The following is a 16,693-nucleotide window of genomic DNA, read 5'->3' as shown; positions in this document are numbered from 1 at the left end:
TCAAGTATGCCAGCCATCACCTTACCTGCAGAGCCATCTTGTTGGCCCTTAAAAACATCTTTTAAATGTATTTACCTTTATTTTATGTGCATTGGTGTTCTGCATGTATATATGTTTATGTGAGAATGGTAGATCTTGGAGTTACAGACAGTTCTAGCTGTCATGTAGGTGCTGAATTTGAACCCAAGTCCTCTGGAAAAGCAGTGAGTGCCCTTAACCACTGAGCCATTTCTCCAGCCCTTTTGAAAAAAAAATCTTTAATCACACTGCTCTCGAATTCAATAGAGAGGCAAGGATAACCTGAGTTTCAGGACCCAGTGCCTCTACCTCCCAAATAACTGACTGTAAACAGAGAGCACTTCCATGGCCAGAGCCGGACGGACTACGCGCATGCGCAGCTTTGGCTAGTTGTCCCCGTTTGGCGCCGCGGGCAGAGAAGACCCTGTGAGAAATCTCCCGGCGGCGCAGGCTAGGCGCGCCACTTCCGGTCGAGGCTCCTAACAACGGGGGAGGCCGGTAACCAGGGAGGGGGGGATGGCGGAGCGGGCTCCAGAGCCCGGGGCGGAGGCGGAGGCGGGCGCAGGCGGGGAGGCGGCGGCAGAGGAAGGCGCGGCAGGCAGAAAGGCGCGGGGCCGGCCGCGGCTCACCGAGTCGGACCGGGCCCGGAGGCGGCTCGAGTCCCGGAAGAAGTACGACGTGCGGCGCGTGTACCTGGGCGAGGCGCACGGCCCCTGGGTGGACCTGAGACGCCGCAGCGGCTGGAGCGACGCCAAACTTGCCGCCTACCTCATTTCGCTGGAGCGTGGCCAGCGTAGCGGTCGCCACGGGTAAGGGGGCGCGGGGCCGGGAGAGGGAGAGAAGAAGCCGGGGGGAGGGACGAAAAGGGCAGCGGCCCCGCCCCCGGAGCGTGAGGCCCCACCCCCGGGCCGCCTGGCGGGCCTCGGTCTCGGGCTTAGGCAGCCCAGACCCCTCACGCACCTCCTCGCGGCTCCGCCTCCGACCCATTGACTACCCAATGCAAGCCTGTGCCCCACCCCTCTGCCCGCCTTCGGAAGCTCCGACTGGCCGGTCTGAAGAGTCGACCCGCCTCCACTGGCCTGGCCTGGGGCTGGCTCTCAGGTGTAAACCTCCAAAGGTGCTGGGCACTCTGATTTTCTGCGTCTGAGTGCCTTGCCTTCGTGGATATATGTGTACCACGTGCATGAACTACCTGCAGAGGTCAGAAAAGGGTGTCGGATCCCCAGAAACCACCATTGTGAACCATCATGTAGGTTGTGGGAACCAAACCCGGATCCTCTACAAGAAAGCAGTCTTAACCCAGCCACCTGTTTCAACAACCTTGTCAGGGCTGCTTGTGTGCATCCTGAGTGCTGGGACTAAAGGCATGTGCCAGGCATGGTGTGAGGGCACTTTTATTCTTGTGTATTTGTACGTGTGTGGTGTATGTAGGCCCACATAAGGAGGTGGGAGGACAGCTTTGCAGAACTAGTTCTCTCCTACCACGTGTGCTCTAGGGATCAGACTAAGACCATGAATGGTTCACCACGCTGTAGTTGTCAGACACTTGGTAAACTGTCATGTGCTGCTTGCCACACTGAGAAGCAGGCTATGAAAGTGTGGATGGCCCCTCCTGTTTGAGACTCAAGCATGTCTGTCTCAGTGACCTCCACTACCCTTTGCCTTACTCAGTGACAGGAAGAGACAAGGACAGCAGAAGCGCCCAAGAGTGAAAACCCCATGCCCTTAAGAACAGCTAGCAGGTGGAGCATTTCCAACAGAGGTTACTCCTGCTGTCTCATAGTGCAGGTGTCCACAGTGGACAAGCTGGATGTAAGCCATGGAGGGAAAGCTCACCTTGGGACTCCAGCTGTTGCCCCAGCTTCCCCAGCCAGTAGCTGCATGGTGTGAACACTGGATTGCATATTATCTGTCTGGTTTGCACAGACAGTTCCAGCCAGCCAGGGCTGCATAACAATACTCTATCTCAAATAAAATACAAAATGAAAATAGAGAGCTTAGAAAGGCTTTGGCCCATAGTAAGGATTCAGGTGTAGCGTGTTCTGCTCTTGTCTGCACTCATCTGTATGAATGATTCTTTAAGAGTTGATTCTAGGCCCTGAAGACGTTGGCTCCCTAGTTAAGAGCATTTGTTGCTCTTTCAGAGGGCCTGGCTTTGGTTCCAGTCACCAGCATTGTGGTTCACAACCATCTGTAACTCCAGTTCCAAGGGATCCCATGCCCTCTTCTGACCTCCATGGGCATCAGGCAGGTGCAGAGACATGAATGCAAGTAAAAACTTATGCACATGAAATAGTAAAATCATTTTTAAGAAGTTATCCAGGCATAGTGGCACGTGCCTTTAATTCCAGCATTTTGGAGGCCGATGCAACTAGAGCTCTTTGAGTTTGAGCCCAGCTGGGTCTATATGTTGAGTTCCAGGATAGCCAGGGCTACACAGAGAGACAGAGGTCTCCAAACAAAAACAAAAACCAAAAATACATTGATTCTTAGGGGCAATAACCAGCTAGGAGCAAGGGGTATAACTCAGTGGTGGAGTGTCTCATGTGTGAGAAGCTCTGGGCGCACGCGCTCACACACACTCACTCTCACACACACACACACACAAAACCCTACTAGTTGAGCATATGGCTCCATCAGTAGCTTCCCCATCCTTCATGAAGCTCTAGATTCTTTGCACATTTGTAATCCCAGCACTTCAGAGGAAGATGTTTGACACATGGTAGTGGAAGGACGCTCCTCCCTCAGGTAATCCTCTGCCCTCCATACACAGCACTATGGCATATTCCTTACCCTGTAAATAAATGAGTTAACACGTTCTTTTTAAACCAGGAAACTCGGACACAGAAGCATGCGTGGTAAGGGTAGGCCCTGGGCAGCCAGGGAGGAGGAACCTGCAGTTGTCGTCCTCCTGCTTTCCCGCCTGAGTGCTGGGCTTACAGGCGGGAGCTACCACATAGGGTTTGTGCAGTTCAGGGAGAAGGAAACCTGGGCATTGTGCATGCTAAGTATGTGCTCCAATATTTTGCCTTTTTGAAACAAGGCTTTCCTATATAACCTAAGCTGTCCTTTTCTTGATATAGCCCAGACTAGTCTCAATTCATGATCCCCACACCTCTGCCTTCTGAGTGCTGGGGAGACAGGTGTGCACCACCTCTCCTGCATCTGTAACGTTTCTAATGATTGACACAAAGGCTGACTACATTCGGGGTATATGTCCCCCAGGGTAGGCACGGTCCCCTCTCAGCATTCCTTCCACTGTCCCACATCCCATCTACCAGGGACCTCTGAGTGCCAGTGTTCTCTGAGCTAAGGAATGGTGAGACCTCCATTCAGAGCTACTGCTGGAAAGGGAGCAGGGCGACAAACCTTCAGGTGGCACCCAGAGCACATAAACAGCTGTTGTTTTCTACCAGGCCAGGATTCGGCCACCTGGGCCCCTCGTTCACCCTCACCACCTCTCTGTGTTACAGGAAGCCTTGGGAGCAAGTCCCCAAAAAGCCAAAGCGGAAGAAAAGTAAGTGGAGCCCAGCATGGGGAGGGGTGGGAGCATGTAGAGCAGAGCATACTGGAAGTGGCCAGTAGCCATTCTTGTCCCTTTGCTACACTGTCAGAAGGGAGACAAGCCAGTCCGGTAGCTGCTCGAGGCAGTATGCTGTGAATCTAAAATAGCCCCACTAAGTATGACCTCAGTGCCTTGTCAAATCCTTGGGTTTTGGGTCTACATCATGCCCATCATGGTGTTTCAAGAGAGAACCACCTGGTGGCAGTGAGCCCTGCTCTACCTCTTTTTTGATGCATTAGCCTCAAACTCATCCTATGGCAGAGGCTGGCCTGTATCCCACGATACTTGGCTGACAGGTGTGTACCACCTGTATCTCACGTGGTGCTAGCAATGGAACCCAGGGCTTTGTGCATAGTAAGTAGAAGCTCTGTGACTAAGCTGTATCTCCAGCTCCCAAGCTTAAAAATTGTTTTTACATGCATTTATCCTTTTTTGTGTGTGTACATCACAGGTGTGGGAATGAGAGAGCGACTTGTGGGGGTTGGTCTTTGCTTTCTACCACATGGGTTCTGAGTACCTAAGCTGGGTGGGCCAGGCTTGAGAGCAAGCGCCCTTACTCACTCTCTCAGCCATCTTGACTGCCTGCTTGTTTTTTCTGGCTGGTTTTGCTGTGTAACCAAGACTGGCCTCAAAACTTAAAATGGCCCTGTGTCAGGATTACAGGCATGCCTAAACATTCCCCTTCCAGCGTCGGCACACAAGTGAGCTGTAGGCTTCCCTCTGCAGCCCCAGGGGGCTAGGGAGTGCCGAGCTGGCAATGGAGCATCTGTGGAGGTCCATGTCGCTGACATGAGTCTCACTAGCGTGGAGACCCTGGGCTCACTCCTGCAGCCCAGGTGCCTCTTTTGGCCCTCTCTCCCTTCCAGTCCTATAGGTGGAGGACAGTCCCAACGTCATCTTACTCTCATAGGCCTCAGCCTTCCTCAGGGCCTTCCTGGCTTCTTTGCTCCCTCCTGCCTCCCTGGCAGATGCAGAATTTGGGTTTGCCCCTGGCCACTCACTTCGAGTTGTCTAGCCAGATTGTGGCAAAGCCAGGATCTAAATGCAGGCATCTGGTTCTGCCATGCCCACCCTCCAGTTCCTTACCCCGTCTGGAAGCTTTTGTCCCAAGGAAGCAAAGCTGATCTGTGTTTCGTCCCCTGTGGGGCAGGCACTCTACAGGAGAAGACAGACAAGTGGCATCTAAGTGGGTGCCACAGGTAGCCTCTTTGTGCTGTTATAAACAAACTAGAGTTGACTAGACAGACACTGGAAAGGGTGCCTGCTGAGAAGAGTGTCCAGGGGGCAGGTTTCTAAATGAAGGCGCTGACGAGGAACCTGTGCAAAGGCTGGGGCAGGGTCATATCTAGCATGTTTGAAGGATAGCTAGGAGGTCGTGTGGCTAGAAGGAGATAGGGAGGGCATGGGACCTGGTGGTGCCATATGGCCTTGCTAACCACCATGGCACTTGCTCCTTTCTCTCCATCCCCCTTGAGAAGCTGAGAGAGGACATGCCCTGCTCTCCTGGCACCCCCTGGTGGCTGTAGATGGCAGTGGGAAGGCACCAGGGAGACCTTCCAGGGTTGTGTGGGATGAAGATTTTGGTTTGGTTTGGGGCTGTTTTTTCTTTGTTTTTTTTTTTTTTGTTGTTGTTTTTTGAGACAGGGTTTCTCTGTGTAGTCTAGGCTGTCCTGGAACTCGCTCTATAGACCAGGCTGGCCTCAAACTCACAGAGATCTGCCTGCCTCTGCCTTTCGAGTGCTGGAATTAAAGGCGTGTGCACCACTGCCCAGTGGTGGCAGGATGAAGATTTTTATTTAGAAACAGCTCAGTGTGGTGATGCATGTCTTCAATTCCAGAGAAACAGCTAAAGGCTGAGGGTGGTACACTTTACTCCCAGCACCGGTGAGACAAAGCAGGCAGATCTCTGTGAGTTCAAAGCTATCTTCAGTTATATAATAAGGTCCTATTAGAAAAAAGAAAGAAACACAGCCAACAATTTTTGTGCCTTCACCTGTGCCAGGCTCCATTACTGTATGACTTCTCTCAGCCAAGGACAGTTTCTGGCTATTCCAGGTCCTAGTTATCTCTAGGATGTGTCACCTCCCCAAACCTCAGTTTCCTCTCTGCAAAATGAGAGTGGGATTCAAGAGGCTGTCTCAAACTGGGAATTGTTGGCCCCAGGGGGAGTGGAGCACCTGTCCTCACATCTGCCTGGGGCCCTGTGTCCACAGGGCGGCGGCGCAATGTGAACTGCCTGAAGAACGTGGTCATCTGGTATGAGGACCACAAACACCGCTGCCCGTATGAGCCACACCTGGCTGAGCTTGACCCGACCTTTGGCCTTTACACAACGGCCGTGTGGCAGTGCGAGGCTGGACACCGCTACTTCCAGGACCTACACTCCCCGCTCAAGCCCCTCAGTGACTCAGAACCTGACAGTGACAAAGGTGGGTCTGCAGGGCAAGGGCACTGCGTAGCAGGCACAGGGGCCTCTGCACACTTCCCTTGTGGGTCAGGCAGGATTGTGGCACTGGTGGCTTTGGGACAGTGGCTTGGACAAGCCCTTTGCAGGACTTGCAGCCTAGAGTCCCTGCCAAGCTGAGCAGAATTTTGTCCTTGTGTGTACTAGCAACCTTTTTAAGTTCCCTCCAGCCTTTCAGCTCTCCTGCTTACTCCCTTTCCCACCCTCTCCATTCTCATCAGCTGGGTTACTCACTGGCTTCCTTGTAAGAGTTTATGCTTTGTGGTTTTGTGGGTTTTATTTGTTTTCCATTTGCTTTGGGGACAGGGTCCCATTATATAGCTCTGGCTGGCCTGACTTGGTATTTTAGACATGCTGGCTTGAGACTTACACTAGTCTGCCTGGCTCTGCCTCCTGAATGCTGGAGGTAAGGCGTGCACCACCACCACACTCAGCCCTGTTTTGTGGGTGTTTGTTTGTTTGTTTGTTTTTTAAGATTTATTTCTTTATTATACATAAGTAGACTTAGCTGTCTTTAGACTCTCCAGAAGAGGGCCTCAGATCCCATTACAGATGGTTGTGAGCCGCCAAGTGGTTGCTGGGAACTGAACTCTGGTCCTTTGGAAGAACAGTCAATGCTCTTAACCTCTGAGGAGGCTCTCTAGCCCCTTTAGCCTTTTTACTTTTGAGCTATGGTCTCACTGAGTCACCCACACTGCCCATGAACTCTCTAGCTCAAGTGAACCTCAAGTTTGAACTTGAAATCCTCCTGCCTCAGCATCCTAAGCAACTAGGATTACAGGCCTGGACTGAACTCAGGCTTCTTTCCTGTCCTTGATCTTCTGTTTCTCACTGTGGTCCCTTTTTCTCCGCCACCACCCCCTGCCTCTTGAGTCTGTCACACTTTTCATCCCTCCCTCTCTCAGTTCCACAGAAGTCACACTAGGCTAGCTGCCCACAGAGGCTGAGAGGGACTCCCAGGAAGGCCCAAGTACATCCTGGTGTGGGCAGTGAGGATGCTACCTTAGAACCTGGCATGGCTGACAAGGCCTGTAGGGAGGGCCAGTTGCCAAGTGCTATGGCAGCTTGAGGGTGGAGCTAGTCTGTGCTGGCAGGCACCACCAAGCAGGTGGCATCCCAGCTGGCTGAGGAGACGCTGGGGTGAGAAATACTCCTGATGGGTCCACACCCACAGCCACCCTGCTGGGCCTCGGCCAGTCTCCAGAGGGAAGGTGTCCTGTGCTTTTTGGTTAGCACCCTGCCCTCCTCAGCCTGCCACTCCTCAGTGTGTCCTACTGGAGGCCTTGTCCCGGGCCATCTGACTCCTCCTCCTAACTCTGTCATCTCTCCTGCCATACAGCTCTTGAGGAAGCCCAGGAAGATTGAGACTTGTCTCTCTTGTACCTTCCTAGGCTGCAATGGCGTCACCCCAGACCAATACTGATCTCCATAATTGGGCTTTGGGGAATGAGCCCTGTGATCCATTAGCCATGTCTGCCCAGGCAGGAGTAAGGAAATGTTTTTGCTCCTATCCTGGCCTCTTCCCCAAGCACCTCTCCCTATGTCTGGGGTGGTAATGCCAGAGTCAGCCTGAGAACCTTCTACCAGAGCTGTGAAGGAAATCCAGAAGCGCAGATGTTTTCTTGGTTGGTGCTTGGGACCAAAAGCTTTACACTGCTAGGCAAGCAGTCTACCTTTGAGCTATTTGGAAGCTGGATATGGGGCACCAAGTTGTCCACGCTGGCTTTGAACTAGCTATCTTTCTGCCTCAGTCTTTTGAGTAGCTGGGGTTTCAGACTGGCACCCCCAGGCCCATTGTGATTACATATCCTTCAGGGAGTTCCTGGGAACTGAGAAGTTATAGGTGTCCGGAAGCCCTGTTCCTCTTCCTAACCATTCTGTGGCCTCTGAATCAGGTGGTGTCTCCATGCCTATGTGAGTCACCTGTCACTATAATGAGTGCCTGAGACAGTCAACTTAGGAAGAAAAGGCTTGTCTAGGTTTCAGAGGCTCTGGAGATGTTGGAACCTGGTACTCAGGGATAGATAGCAACAGAGGGTGTGCCTGCAGAAAAGAGCCACTTGCCACAGCCTCCACCATAGAAAGCTAGAACAGGCAGAGGTACTGCAGTTTCCTTCAGAGCACACTTGTGACCCGGGACCTCAGGATTAGCCTGCCTGTTAAAGGTTCCACCATCTTCTAATGGTGCCATCTTGGGGACTGTGTCTTTAAAGCAGGAGCCTTGGTGAACACTTAGCCAAGCCATAGCCATGAAGCCAAAAACAAAAAACAAAAACAAAAACAAAAAACCCAAACAGAATGTCAGAACCCCATCTACTCGTTAGGTCTGTTTTCTTAGTAAATGGCTCCAGTGTCAGTTAGGCTGATAGCAGAATGATTCTGGGACCCAGAGTGGTGCTGTGAAGGCAGGCCATGCGCATGACTGCAAGCAAGTACCAGCCCAGGCTCTGGAGCCATAGAACTCAGGGTACCAGACAGCATGCTTCAGTTGCGTTATGGGCATAGTCAAAGTCCCAGTCACTCGTGGCTCCCTCAGTCTCTTCATGAATTTAGTATTTTAGAAGCAAATGCCTAATTGACATGTCAGGGCCCCTTGGCTTACGGGTGGCCTTCTGGGAATGGGAGGGGTGGGTAGGTGGGTGGTGTCTGTGTGTCTGTGTGTCGAGGCATCAGATTCCGTGGATCTGGAGTTATGGTGACGAGCTTTCTGACACGGGTGTTGAGACTGAACTCAGACCTTCTGCAGTAGCAGGACATGCTCTTAACAACTTCTCTGGCCCACTTTGGGCCTTTCTGTTCTAGAGCAGAAGCAGTCAGTGAACAAAACAATCAGTACAGCATCAAATACTTTAGGAGAGGTGCTGTTGGAGACAGGTGATCAGGGTACCTCCCTGGGAAACTCAGTAAGCTGCCTGACAGCCCCAACCAATGCCAGAGAGAAGGTTCTGGTAGGCAGCTGGGATTGCAGGTGCAGAGACCCTGAGGCCAGAACTTGTCTAATGTCCCTGGAGTAAGAGACCTAGAGAGGAAATGAAGACAGGAGGCAGGGAGACGACTTGGGACACATAGCATGGGCCACAGGTGTACACTGAGTGCCTTCAGAATACTTACTAAAGACGACCTGGCCTCACAGTGGCACACATTAGGACTTTTTTACTTTTGTGTTTTGGTTTTGGTTTTTCGAGGCAGAGTTTCTCTGTGTAGCCCTAGTTGTCCTGGAACTAGGTCTATAGAGCAGGCTGGCCTTGAACTGAGAGATTTGCCCACCTCTGCCTCTTGAGTGCTAAAATCACACTCAGAAGTTTTATACATTTTAAGACATTGTGTGTGTGAGTGTAGGCTGACCATGGCATAACATGTACGTAGAGGTCAGAGGACAATTTGCAGGAGTCACTTCTGTCATGTAACATGTAGTTTTTCCTGGATAGACTCAGCTTGTCATTTACCCTTAGAGCCGTTCCCATGGCTACATCACAGTTCTTACTACTGCATGATGCTCTTGTTTCTCACAAACCTGACAACCCTAATGTACCTGTTCTCAGTACCTGGGGACTCAGGACCTTTTCATCCTGTGACTCTAGCTTCCTCCTGGGCCTACCTGGCTAGATGGTAGAGACAGGGAGGTAGATGCTTGACCCAAGGGAAACTGTATCTGCTGCTCTATTGGCTGGAACCAGTGCTGGCTGGTATCTACTTGTTGCAGGGCATGGGAGATGGCTGAACAGCAGAATGGACAGGAAAAAGCTGGGTTTGAGAGTAGCCAGCTTGTTTCTTGTGGGAGGCAATAAGCAGATTCTCAGGAGCTAGGGGACCAAGCTGCCCCTGTTGCAGGAATGCTGAGGCTTTGACCAGCATCTGTAGAGATTGAGAAGAGACAGTTGGGCTGTGGGTGGATGGACTTTGGATCCAGTCCCAACAGGTTTTGCTGACAGATTGGAAGTGGGTGTGAGAGAGAAAGTCAAGGAAAGCCCTAGGACGTTGGCTTGAGCCACAGGAAGGACAGAACTGCCACCCTGTGAGACAGGGCCACCTGTGAGCAGAGCAGCACAGGCTCTGTTGGAAGAATGTCTTGTGAAGAGGATCCCAGTGTTGCTGAGTGGATTCTGAGATGGGGTAGCAGAAAGTGTGGTACCAAGAACTTGAGGCTCAATAGGGAGACCCAGCTCCTCATGAAAGCATAGAGTCACCAGGACATTGATACAGTCTATGTTGTCATAAGGATAGATACAGTTCAGGAGCTAGGGACATGTCTGAGATGGTAAGGCGCTTGCTATGCAAGCGTGAGAACATGATTTAAGTTCCCACAGCTCCTGTAACCCCAGCAGTGGGAGGATGGAGACAGGAGATCCCTGAGGCTCACTGACCAACCAGGCTAATCACCAAAATGGTGAGCTCCATTGAAAGAGAGACTCTGTCTACAAAAATGAGTTGGAACTAGACATGATGTCAGATATCTTTAATGTGGCACTGGAGAGGCAGACGCAGGTGAATCTCTGTGAGTTCAAGTCCATCTTTGTCTACAAAGTAAGTTGTGGGCCAGCCAGGACTACATACTGAAACCCTGATTCAAAAATAAAATAAAAATAAATAAGATAGGTAGAGAGTTATTGAGGAAAGCACTCAATACTTGTTGGTTTCTGACCTCCTTATGTATCTGTACATATGTGCATACAAATGCAGATACATAAACATACGCATGCAAAATGGATGCAGCCTGTACTCTGTACTCAGCCAGAGGCTCCATATGCAATGCTTCTGTCTGCATGCAGATTCAGTCATCCAAGAACTGGAGGGAGTGAAAGGGCAGCATGCATGCCCTCGGTCCACACACAATATAGTGTGGGCCTCTTTTGGTTTTTCGAGACAGGGTTTCTCTGTGTAGCCCTGGCTGTCCTGGAACTCACTCTGTAGACCAGGCTGGCCTCGAACTCAGAAACCCGCCTGCCTCTGCCTCCCAGGTGCTGGGATTAAAGGCCTGCGCCACCACCGCCCGGCTTCTTTTCGGTTTCTTGAGATGCTTAATCCTTACTTTGTTCTGTTTGCTTTTGTTTATTTGCTTCTGAAACAATACAGTATTGGAAGAGTAATTTGTATTGTATTAGGCATTATAAATGATTTAAGGCAAATGGGGGAGTGTATATAAGTTCTATGAAGGTTTGCAACTTATTTAATTTTTATTACATTTATTTGTTGGGGGAGTGTGGGTGGTATTGCAGCACTGTTGTGGATGTCAGTATATCAGAGGACAACTTAATGGGTGTTGGTGATTGGCATTCCACTCTGGGGCTCTGGGAATCAAACTCAGATCCTTACTCTGAGACACATCTCAGCGTAGCCCTGATTGGCCTGGAACTCACTCCGTACATCAGGCTGGCCTCAAATTCACAGAGATCCCCCTGCCTCTCCTCCCATCTACCACCATGCCAAGCTTCCCTGCTTATTTTTTGAGACAGGTTCTCATGTATTCCAGGCTGGCCTTGAACTCATTATATAGCCAAGAATAATCGTGAACTCCTGGTCCTCCAGTCTCACTACCGCAGTGCTGGAGGTACAGCACCACTCCAGTTTACGCAGCACTGGAGATGGAACCCAGAGCCTCATGTGTGCTCGGCAACCACTCTACCACCTGAGCTGCGGATACAGCCCTGCAAACGCTACATTTACAAAAATTACATAGGTTGGGCATGGTGATGCGCACCTTTGATCAGGCAGATAGAGGTGGATCTCTGCATGTTCAAGGTCAACCTAGTCTATGGAGAGACTTCAGAACAGCTGGGGCTATCTAGAAAAACCTTGTCTAAATGTGTGTGTGTGTAAGTGTTTTCCTGCATACATATGTGCACCATACACGTATCCTGTAAAGGCCAAAAGAATGTCTCTGATCCCCTAGAACTGGAGTTATAGCCAATTATGAGCTGCCATGTGGGTGCTGGGAACTGCACTCAGGTCCTCTGCAGGAACAGCCATAGGTTGAAGCACTTGAACACTTGATCCTTAGCTGGTGTCACTGTTTGGAGAAGTTTAAGTCATACAGCCTTGCTGCAGGAAGTATGTCAGTAGGGGCAGGATTTGAGGTTACACAACCTCATTGTCTCTTTCTCTCTCTCTTCTTCTCTCTCTCAGACATATACATGTGCCTGGTCTCAACCACTGAGCACCTCTTTACCCCAAAACTGATCAAAGATTTTGGATGTCAGCTTGGAATTCAAGAACCAATCCCCTCTGCACAAACTTCTAAAATCCTTAGAATTTCATGAGTGTAGATTTTTTTTTTTGTAAATTAGTCACACAATGAGTAGTTCCTTGATTTATTTTTTTTTTTAAGATTTATTTATTTTATTATATGTAAGTACACTGTAGCCGTCTTCAGACACTCCAGAAGAGGGCGCCAGATCTCGTTACGGATGGTTGTGAGCCACCATGTGGTTGCTGGGATTTGAACTCTGGACCTTCGGAAGAGCAGTCGGGTGCTCTTACCCACTGAGCCATCTCACCAGCCCCCTTGATTTATTTTTACTTTATCTGTTTGTATGTATATGTGTGTGTTTGTATTGTGTGTACCTGCATTTTCGTGTTTCTGTGTATGTGCATGCACATGGGTATTTGTGTGTGTGTGTGTGTGTGTGTGTGTGTGTATGTGAGTACATGTATGTATTTGTCTTCTCTGTGTATGTTTGTCTTCTCTGCATGCATGTCTGTTTGTGTATATGTGTGTGCACATGTATATGTCTGAGAGAGAGAAGAAGAGAGAGAGAAAGAGACAATGAGGTTGTGTAACCTCAAATCCTGCCCCTACTGACATACTTCCTGCAGCAAGGCTGTATGACTTAAACTTCTCCAAACAGTGACACCAGCTAGGGATCAAGTGTTCAAGTGCCTCAACCTATGGGAACATTTACCACTCAGATCACCACATCTGGGTTCCAGGAACCAAACTCAGGTAGCAAGACTTGCATGGCAAATGCCTTTAGCCATCTCACTAGTTGATACACAGAAATTTAAAGATTTGTTTTTATTTTATGAGTGTTTAGTCTTTGTATGTAAGTATATCACATGTGTGCAGTACTCATAGAGGCTAGAAAAGGCTGTCAGATCCCCTTCAACTAAAGTTACAGACTAGATTGAGCCACCATATATGAGTGCTGGGAACTGAACCCTGGTCATCACAGTGAGCAATCTTTCTAGTCCCCATGCATGGTATTTTCACATGGGTTCTGGGGGTGGACCTCAGGTCCTTGTATTTATAAAACAAACACTTTAAGCTGAGCCACCTCCCCAGCTAGTAACTGTCTCCTTTCTTCTCCCTGCAGTGGGCAATGGCCTGGTGGCTGGTAGCTCTGACTCATCCAGCTCGAGCTCCAGCTCTGACTCGGAGGAGCCTCCTGAGACCCAGCCAGCCAAAGCCTCAGCTGCTGCTGCAGCTCTCACCCCCGCCAGTCCCACGGGCAGCAGTGGGCTTATCACTCAGGAAGGAGTTCATATCCCCTTTGACGTCCACCATGTGGAGAGCCTGGCTGAGCAGGGCACCCCTCTGTGCCAAAACCCTGCAGGCAGCGGGCCTGAGGCCCTAGAGACAGTGGTGTGTGTGCCAGTTCCCATGCAAGTGGGCACTGGCCCCGGCACCCTCTTTGAGAACATGCCCCAGGAGGCACTGGGTGAGGTGGTAGCCAGCTGCCCGGTGTCAGGCATGGTGCCCGGCTCCCAGGTGATCATCATTGCTGGTCCTGGCTATGACGCTCTCACAGCCGAGGGCATCCGCCTCAATGTAGCTGCTGGCGGCGGCACCCCCAGCAGCAGCCTGGGTGAGGAGGTGCCCTGTGCCATGATGGAGGGTGTGGCAGCCTACACACAGACGGAGCCCGAGGGCACCCAGCACAGCACCATGGACACCACCTCCATAGCCAGCATTGAAACCAAGAAAGGTCTGGGGGTGCCACTGTGGCCTCTGGCAGGGGTTGGGAAGGGTGGCAGAGGGAAAGGAGTAGCCCTCGAAGTGAGCTCCTTGACAGCCTTATCCCCACAGACACCACCCCGTGTCACCCCATAGAGAAGGAGGACCTGTATATGCTCAAGGAGGAGAAAGAGGATTCAGTGGCCCCAGAGCTGGCAGAGCTGGCAGCCACGGTGCCTGAGAATGCAGAGGCAGAGGCAGAAGTGGATGGAGAAGAATTGGACAGCAGTGAAATGTCAGCCATCATCTATGAGATTCCCAAGGAGCCCGAGAAGTGGGTGCTAGGGTGGATGGGTGGGACCAAGGGCAAGGGTCAGCTGCAGGTTATAGCCCACTGGGGACTGGCACCCTGATGCCACAGGCCCCTTCTCTCCAGGAGACGGCGGAGCAAACGGTCACGGGTGATGGATGCTGATGGCCTGCTGGAGATGTTCCACTGTCCATACGAGGGCTGCAGCCAGGTGTATGTGGCTCTCAGCAGCTTCCAGGTGAGGCCACCCCCCTAGGCAGGCCTGTTGTTGGGTCCAGCTGACCTGGGCCATGTGGCTGCAGTAGAGGGCTCTACCAGGTGTCAGTAGTGTAGGGCCTGTCTCCATGAGCCCATTTCTTCACAGCTGGCCTTGCTTGACTTCTGACTTCCTCGACCCCATGTCTGCAGACATAGGTATAGCCAACCTGATCTGACCAGCATCTCCCAGGTCAGGCTCTTGATCTTGGAAGACTGTCCCAGGCCCAGGCACTAGCCATACATGGGAGCGCCAGATCCTTATATAATTAGAACTTTCCCCATAGCTCACCTTCTATAGTGTGGATAGTATACCCTAGGGAGAGGCAGAGTGGTGTTTCCTCATCACTTCACACAAAAGGCAGCACCAGAAAGCCTTTGAACTTGCTGAGAATGTTTTAAGCACCTAGGCTGTTCTCATGGGTTAAAGAAAGAGAAAGAAAAAAAAAAAAAAAAAAAAAGAAAAGAAAAAAAGAAAAGACTCAAATCTCCCAGGGGCGGTCTAGCACTTGAGAGGCATCAGCCAACTTTGTGCTCTGGAGCCTCGGTTTCCTCCCAAGTACTGGGCAGGAGCCTACCGAGGTTAACTAGAACTGGGCCAGGACTGGAAAAGCTGCTTTTTGACCCCAGTACTCCTGTCCAAGCTGGACACTAGGATGCCTCTTCCACTTCCCAGTCTAGGCCAGCTATGGCTTATGTCCTGGCTATTTGCATGTCTCCCCACTTTAACAGCTCCTTCCCCCGTGGCCCCATGGCACCCACTCCTGCCCCTCTCACCCCTAGAACCACGTCAACCTTGTGCACCGAAAAGGGAAGACCAAAGTGTGTCCTCACCCTGGCTGTGGCAAGAAGTTTTATTTATCCAACCACCTGCGACGCCACATGATCATCCATTCAGGTCAGGCCTGCCAGCTAGAATCCATAGGCCAGGTGTAGTGCACATGTGTAAATTCCAGCGTTCAGGAAGCCTGGGCTGTACCGTGAACTCCCACATTCATACCTATACCCGGCACTGGTTTTCATGTGCAGTTGTCCTGAGTCCCAAAACTCATATGCAAGCTCATTTTAGCTTGGCAGTTGACACCTTGTGTCAGAAGCCCTCTTCCTACCTGCTGTCACTCCAGTGGATGTTGGCGCTCGGGTGGGGGTGGGGAGATCTTGCTCCTTGTAGCCACCTCTACTGGGCGGGGTCCTGAGGCCGCTGCCACCTGCAGGCGTCCGCGAGTTCACCTGTGAGACCTGCGGCAAGTCTTTCAAGAGGAAGAACCATCTGGAGGTGCACCGGCGCACGCACACTGGGGAGACGCCCCTGCAGTGAGTGTCCAGCGCTCGGGAGGGAGGTGACCTGAGCGGGTTGCAGGGGAGGCTCAGCCCGCGGTGAACTGCCCTTGGGCCCCCTCTCCTGCTACGCAGGTGCGAGATATGCGGGTACCAGTGTCGGCAGCGTGCTTCGCTCAATTGGCACATGAAGAAGCACACAGCGGAGGTGCAGTACAACTTCACGTGCGATCGCTGCGGGAAGCGCTTCGAGAAGCTGGACAGTGTCAAGTTCCACACGCTCAAAAGCCACCCGGACCACAAACCTACCTGACGTGCCCATGCCCATGGACCTCAGCCTCTATTTATTTGTACTCTTGGACATTATGTCCAGACCTATCAGAGCCCTAGATAGCCAGCCACAGGGGCTGCCCCAACCGCAGGCGGGAAGGAGGCATTCCCACTCTTCCCTGGGCAGGTGCCCCACCCTGCCCCATCACATCCCACCCATGGAGCTGGCACATGGGACTGCACTGCTGAACTGTGTCAAGAGCTCAGAATGAGATTAAAGTGAAAAAAGAGTTGCCCTTCCCCTAAGCCTGGATAATTGTGGGCACTGGGCATCCCTTTGTGACCAATTACCCTGCTCTCTTCCTGACCCAGGCTAGGTTGGGAGTGGCTGCCTTTGGATAAAACACAAGGATCTTTCCTGTTAGCCTCTGCTCCCACGGGTAGGGGATGGGGACTAGAATCCTGATGCCCACACCTTCCATCCCTTACAGAATGTTTGTTCCTGGCCCAGAGAATTGTGGGAGGAGCTAAGCTGTTGAACAAACATTTGGAAACTCCAATGTAGACAAGCATCAGGCAAAAAATGGAGTGATGGGTTGGGTTAGGAACCTTCCCTGAGAAGGTGGCTTTTGCTCTTAAACT

General features: G+C 51.4%; 1 protein-coding gene across 2 annotated transcripts; it reads left to right on the top strand.

The window, feature by feature from the left end:
- The first annotated feature begins 187 nt into the window (after positions 1 to 187).
- On the top strand, positions 188 to 16,351 carry Znf653 (zinc finger protein 653). 2 transcript variants are annotated; one of them, XM_021172188.3, is made up of 9 exons: positions 188 to 827; positions 3,492 to 3,535; positions 5,797 to 6,012; positions 13,358 to 13,969; positions 14,095 to 14,272; positions 14,375 to 14,486; positions 15,287 to 15,401; positions 15,718 to 15,817; positions 15,917 to 16,351. In XM_021172188.3, exons 1-9 carry the CDS (start codon positions 535 to 537, stop codon positions 16,092 to 16,094), a joined length of 1,848 nt encoding a protein of 615 aa, XP_021027847.1. In that variant the 5' UTR covers positions 188 to 534; the 3' UTR covers positions 16,095 to 16,351. The 2 variants fall into 2 exon arrangements, with proteins under 2 accessions (XP_021027847.1, XP_021027846.1); XM_021172187.3 differs by having other exon boundaries at positions 14,071 to 14,272.
- Positions 16,352 to 16,693: the final 342 nt, after the last annotated feature.

The sequence above is a fragment of the Mus caroli genome, unplaced genomic scaffold (assembly GCF_978045245.1).
Source record: "Mus caroli unplaced genomic scaffold, Mus_caroli_1 scaffold_11, whole genome shotgun sequence".
NCBI lineage: Eukaryota > Metazoa > Chordata > Mammalia > Rodentia > Muridae > Mus > Mus caroli.
The sequence above is the reverse complement of the archived record's forward strand: the minus strand, read 5'-3'. Positions and strand labels throughout refer to the sequence as shown.

Excerpts from the sequence above, each read along its gene's own strand:
- Znf653 (XM_021172187.3), top strand. The coding sequence starts at position 535 with ATGGCGGAGCGGGCTCCAGAGCCCGGGGCGGAGGCGGAGGCGGGCGCA. Across the intron at positions 828-3,491 it reads CAGCGTAGCGGTCGCCACGG|GAAGCCTTGGGAGCAAGTCC; the intron begins GTAAGGGGGCGC and ends TCTGTGTTACAG. Across the intron at positions 3,536-5,796 it reads AAAGCCAAAGCGGAAGAAAA|GGCGGCGGCGCAATGTGAAC; the intron begins GTAAGTGGAGCC and ends CTGTGTCCACAG.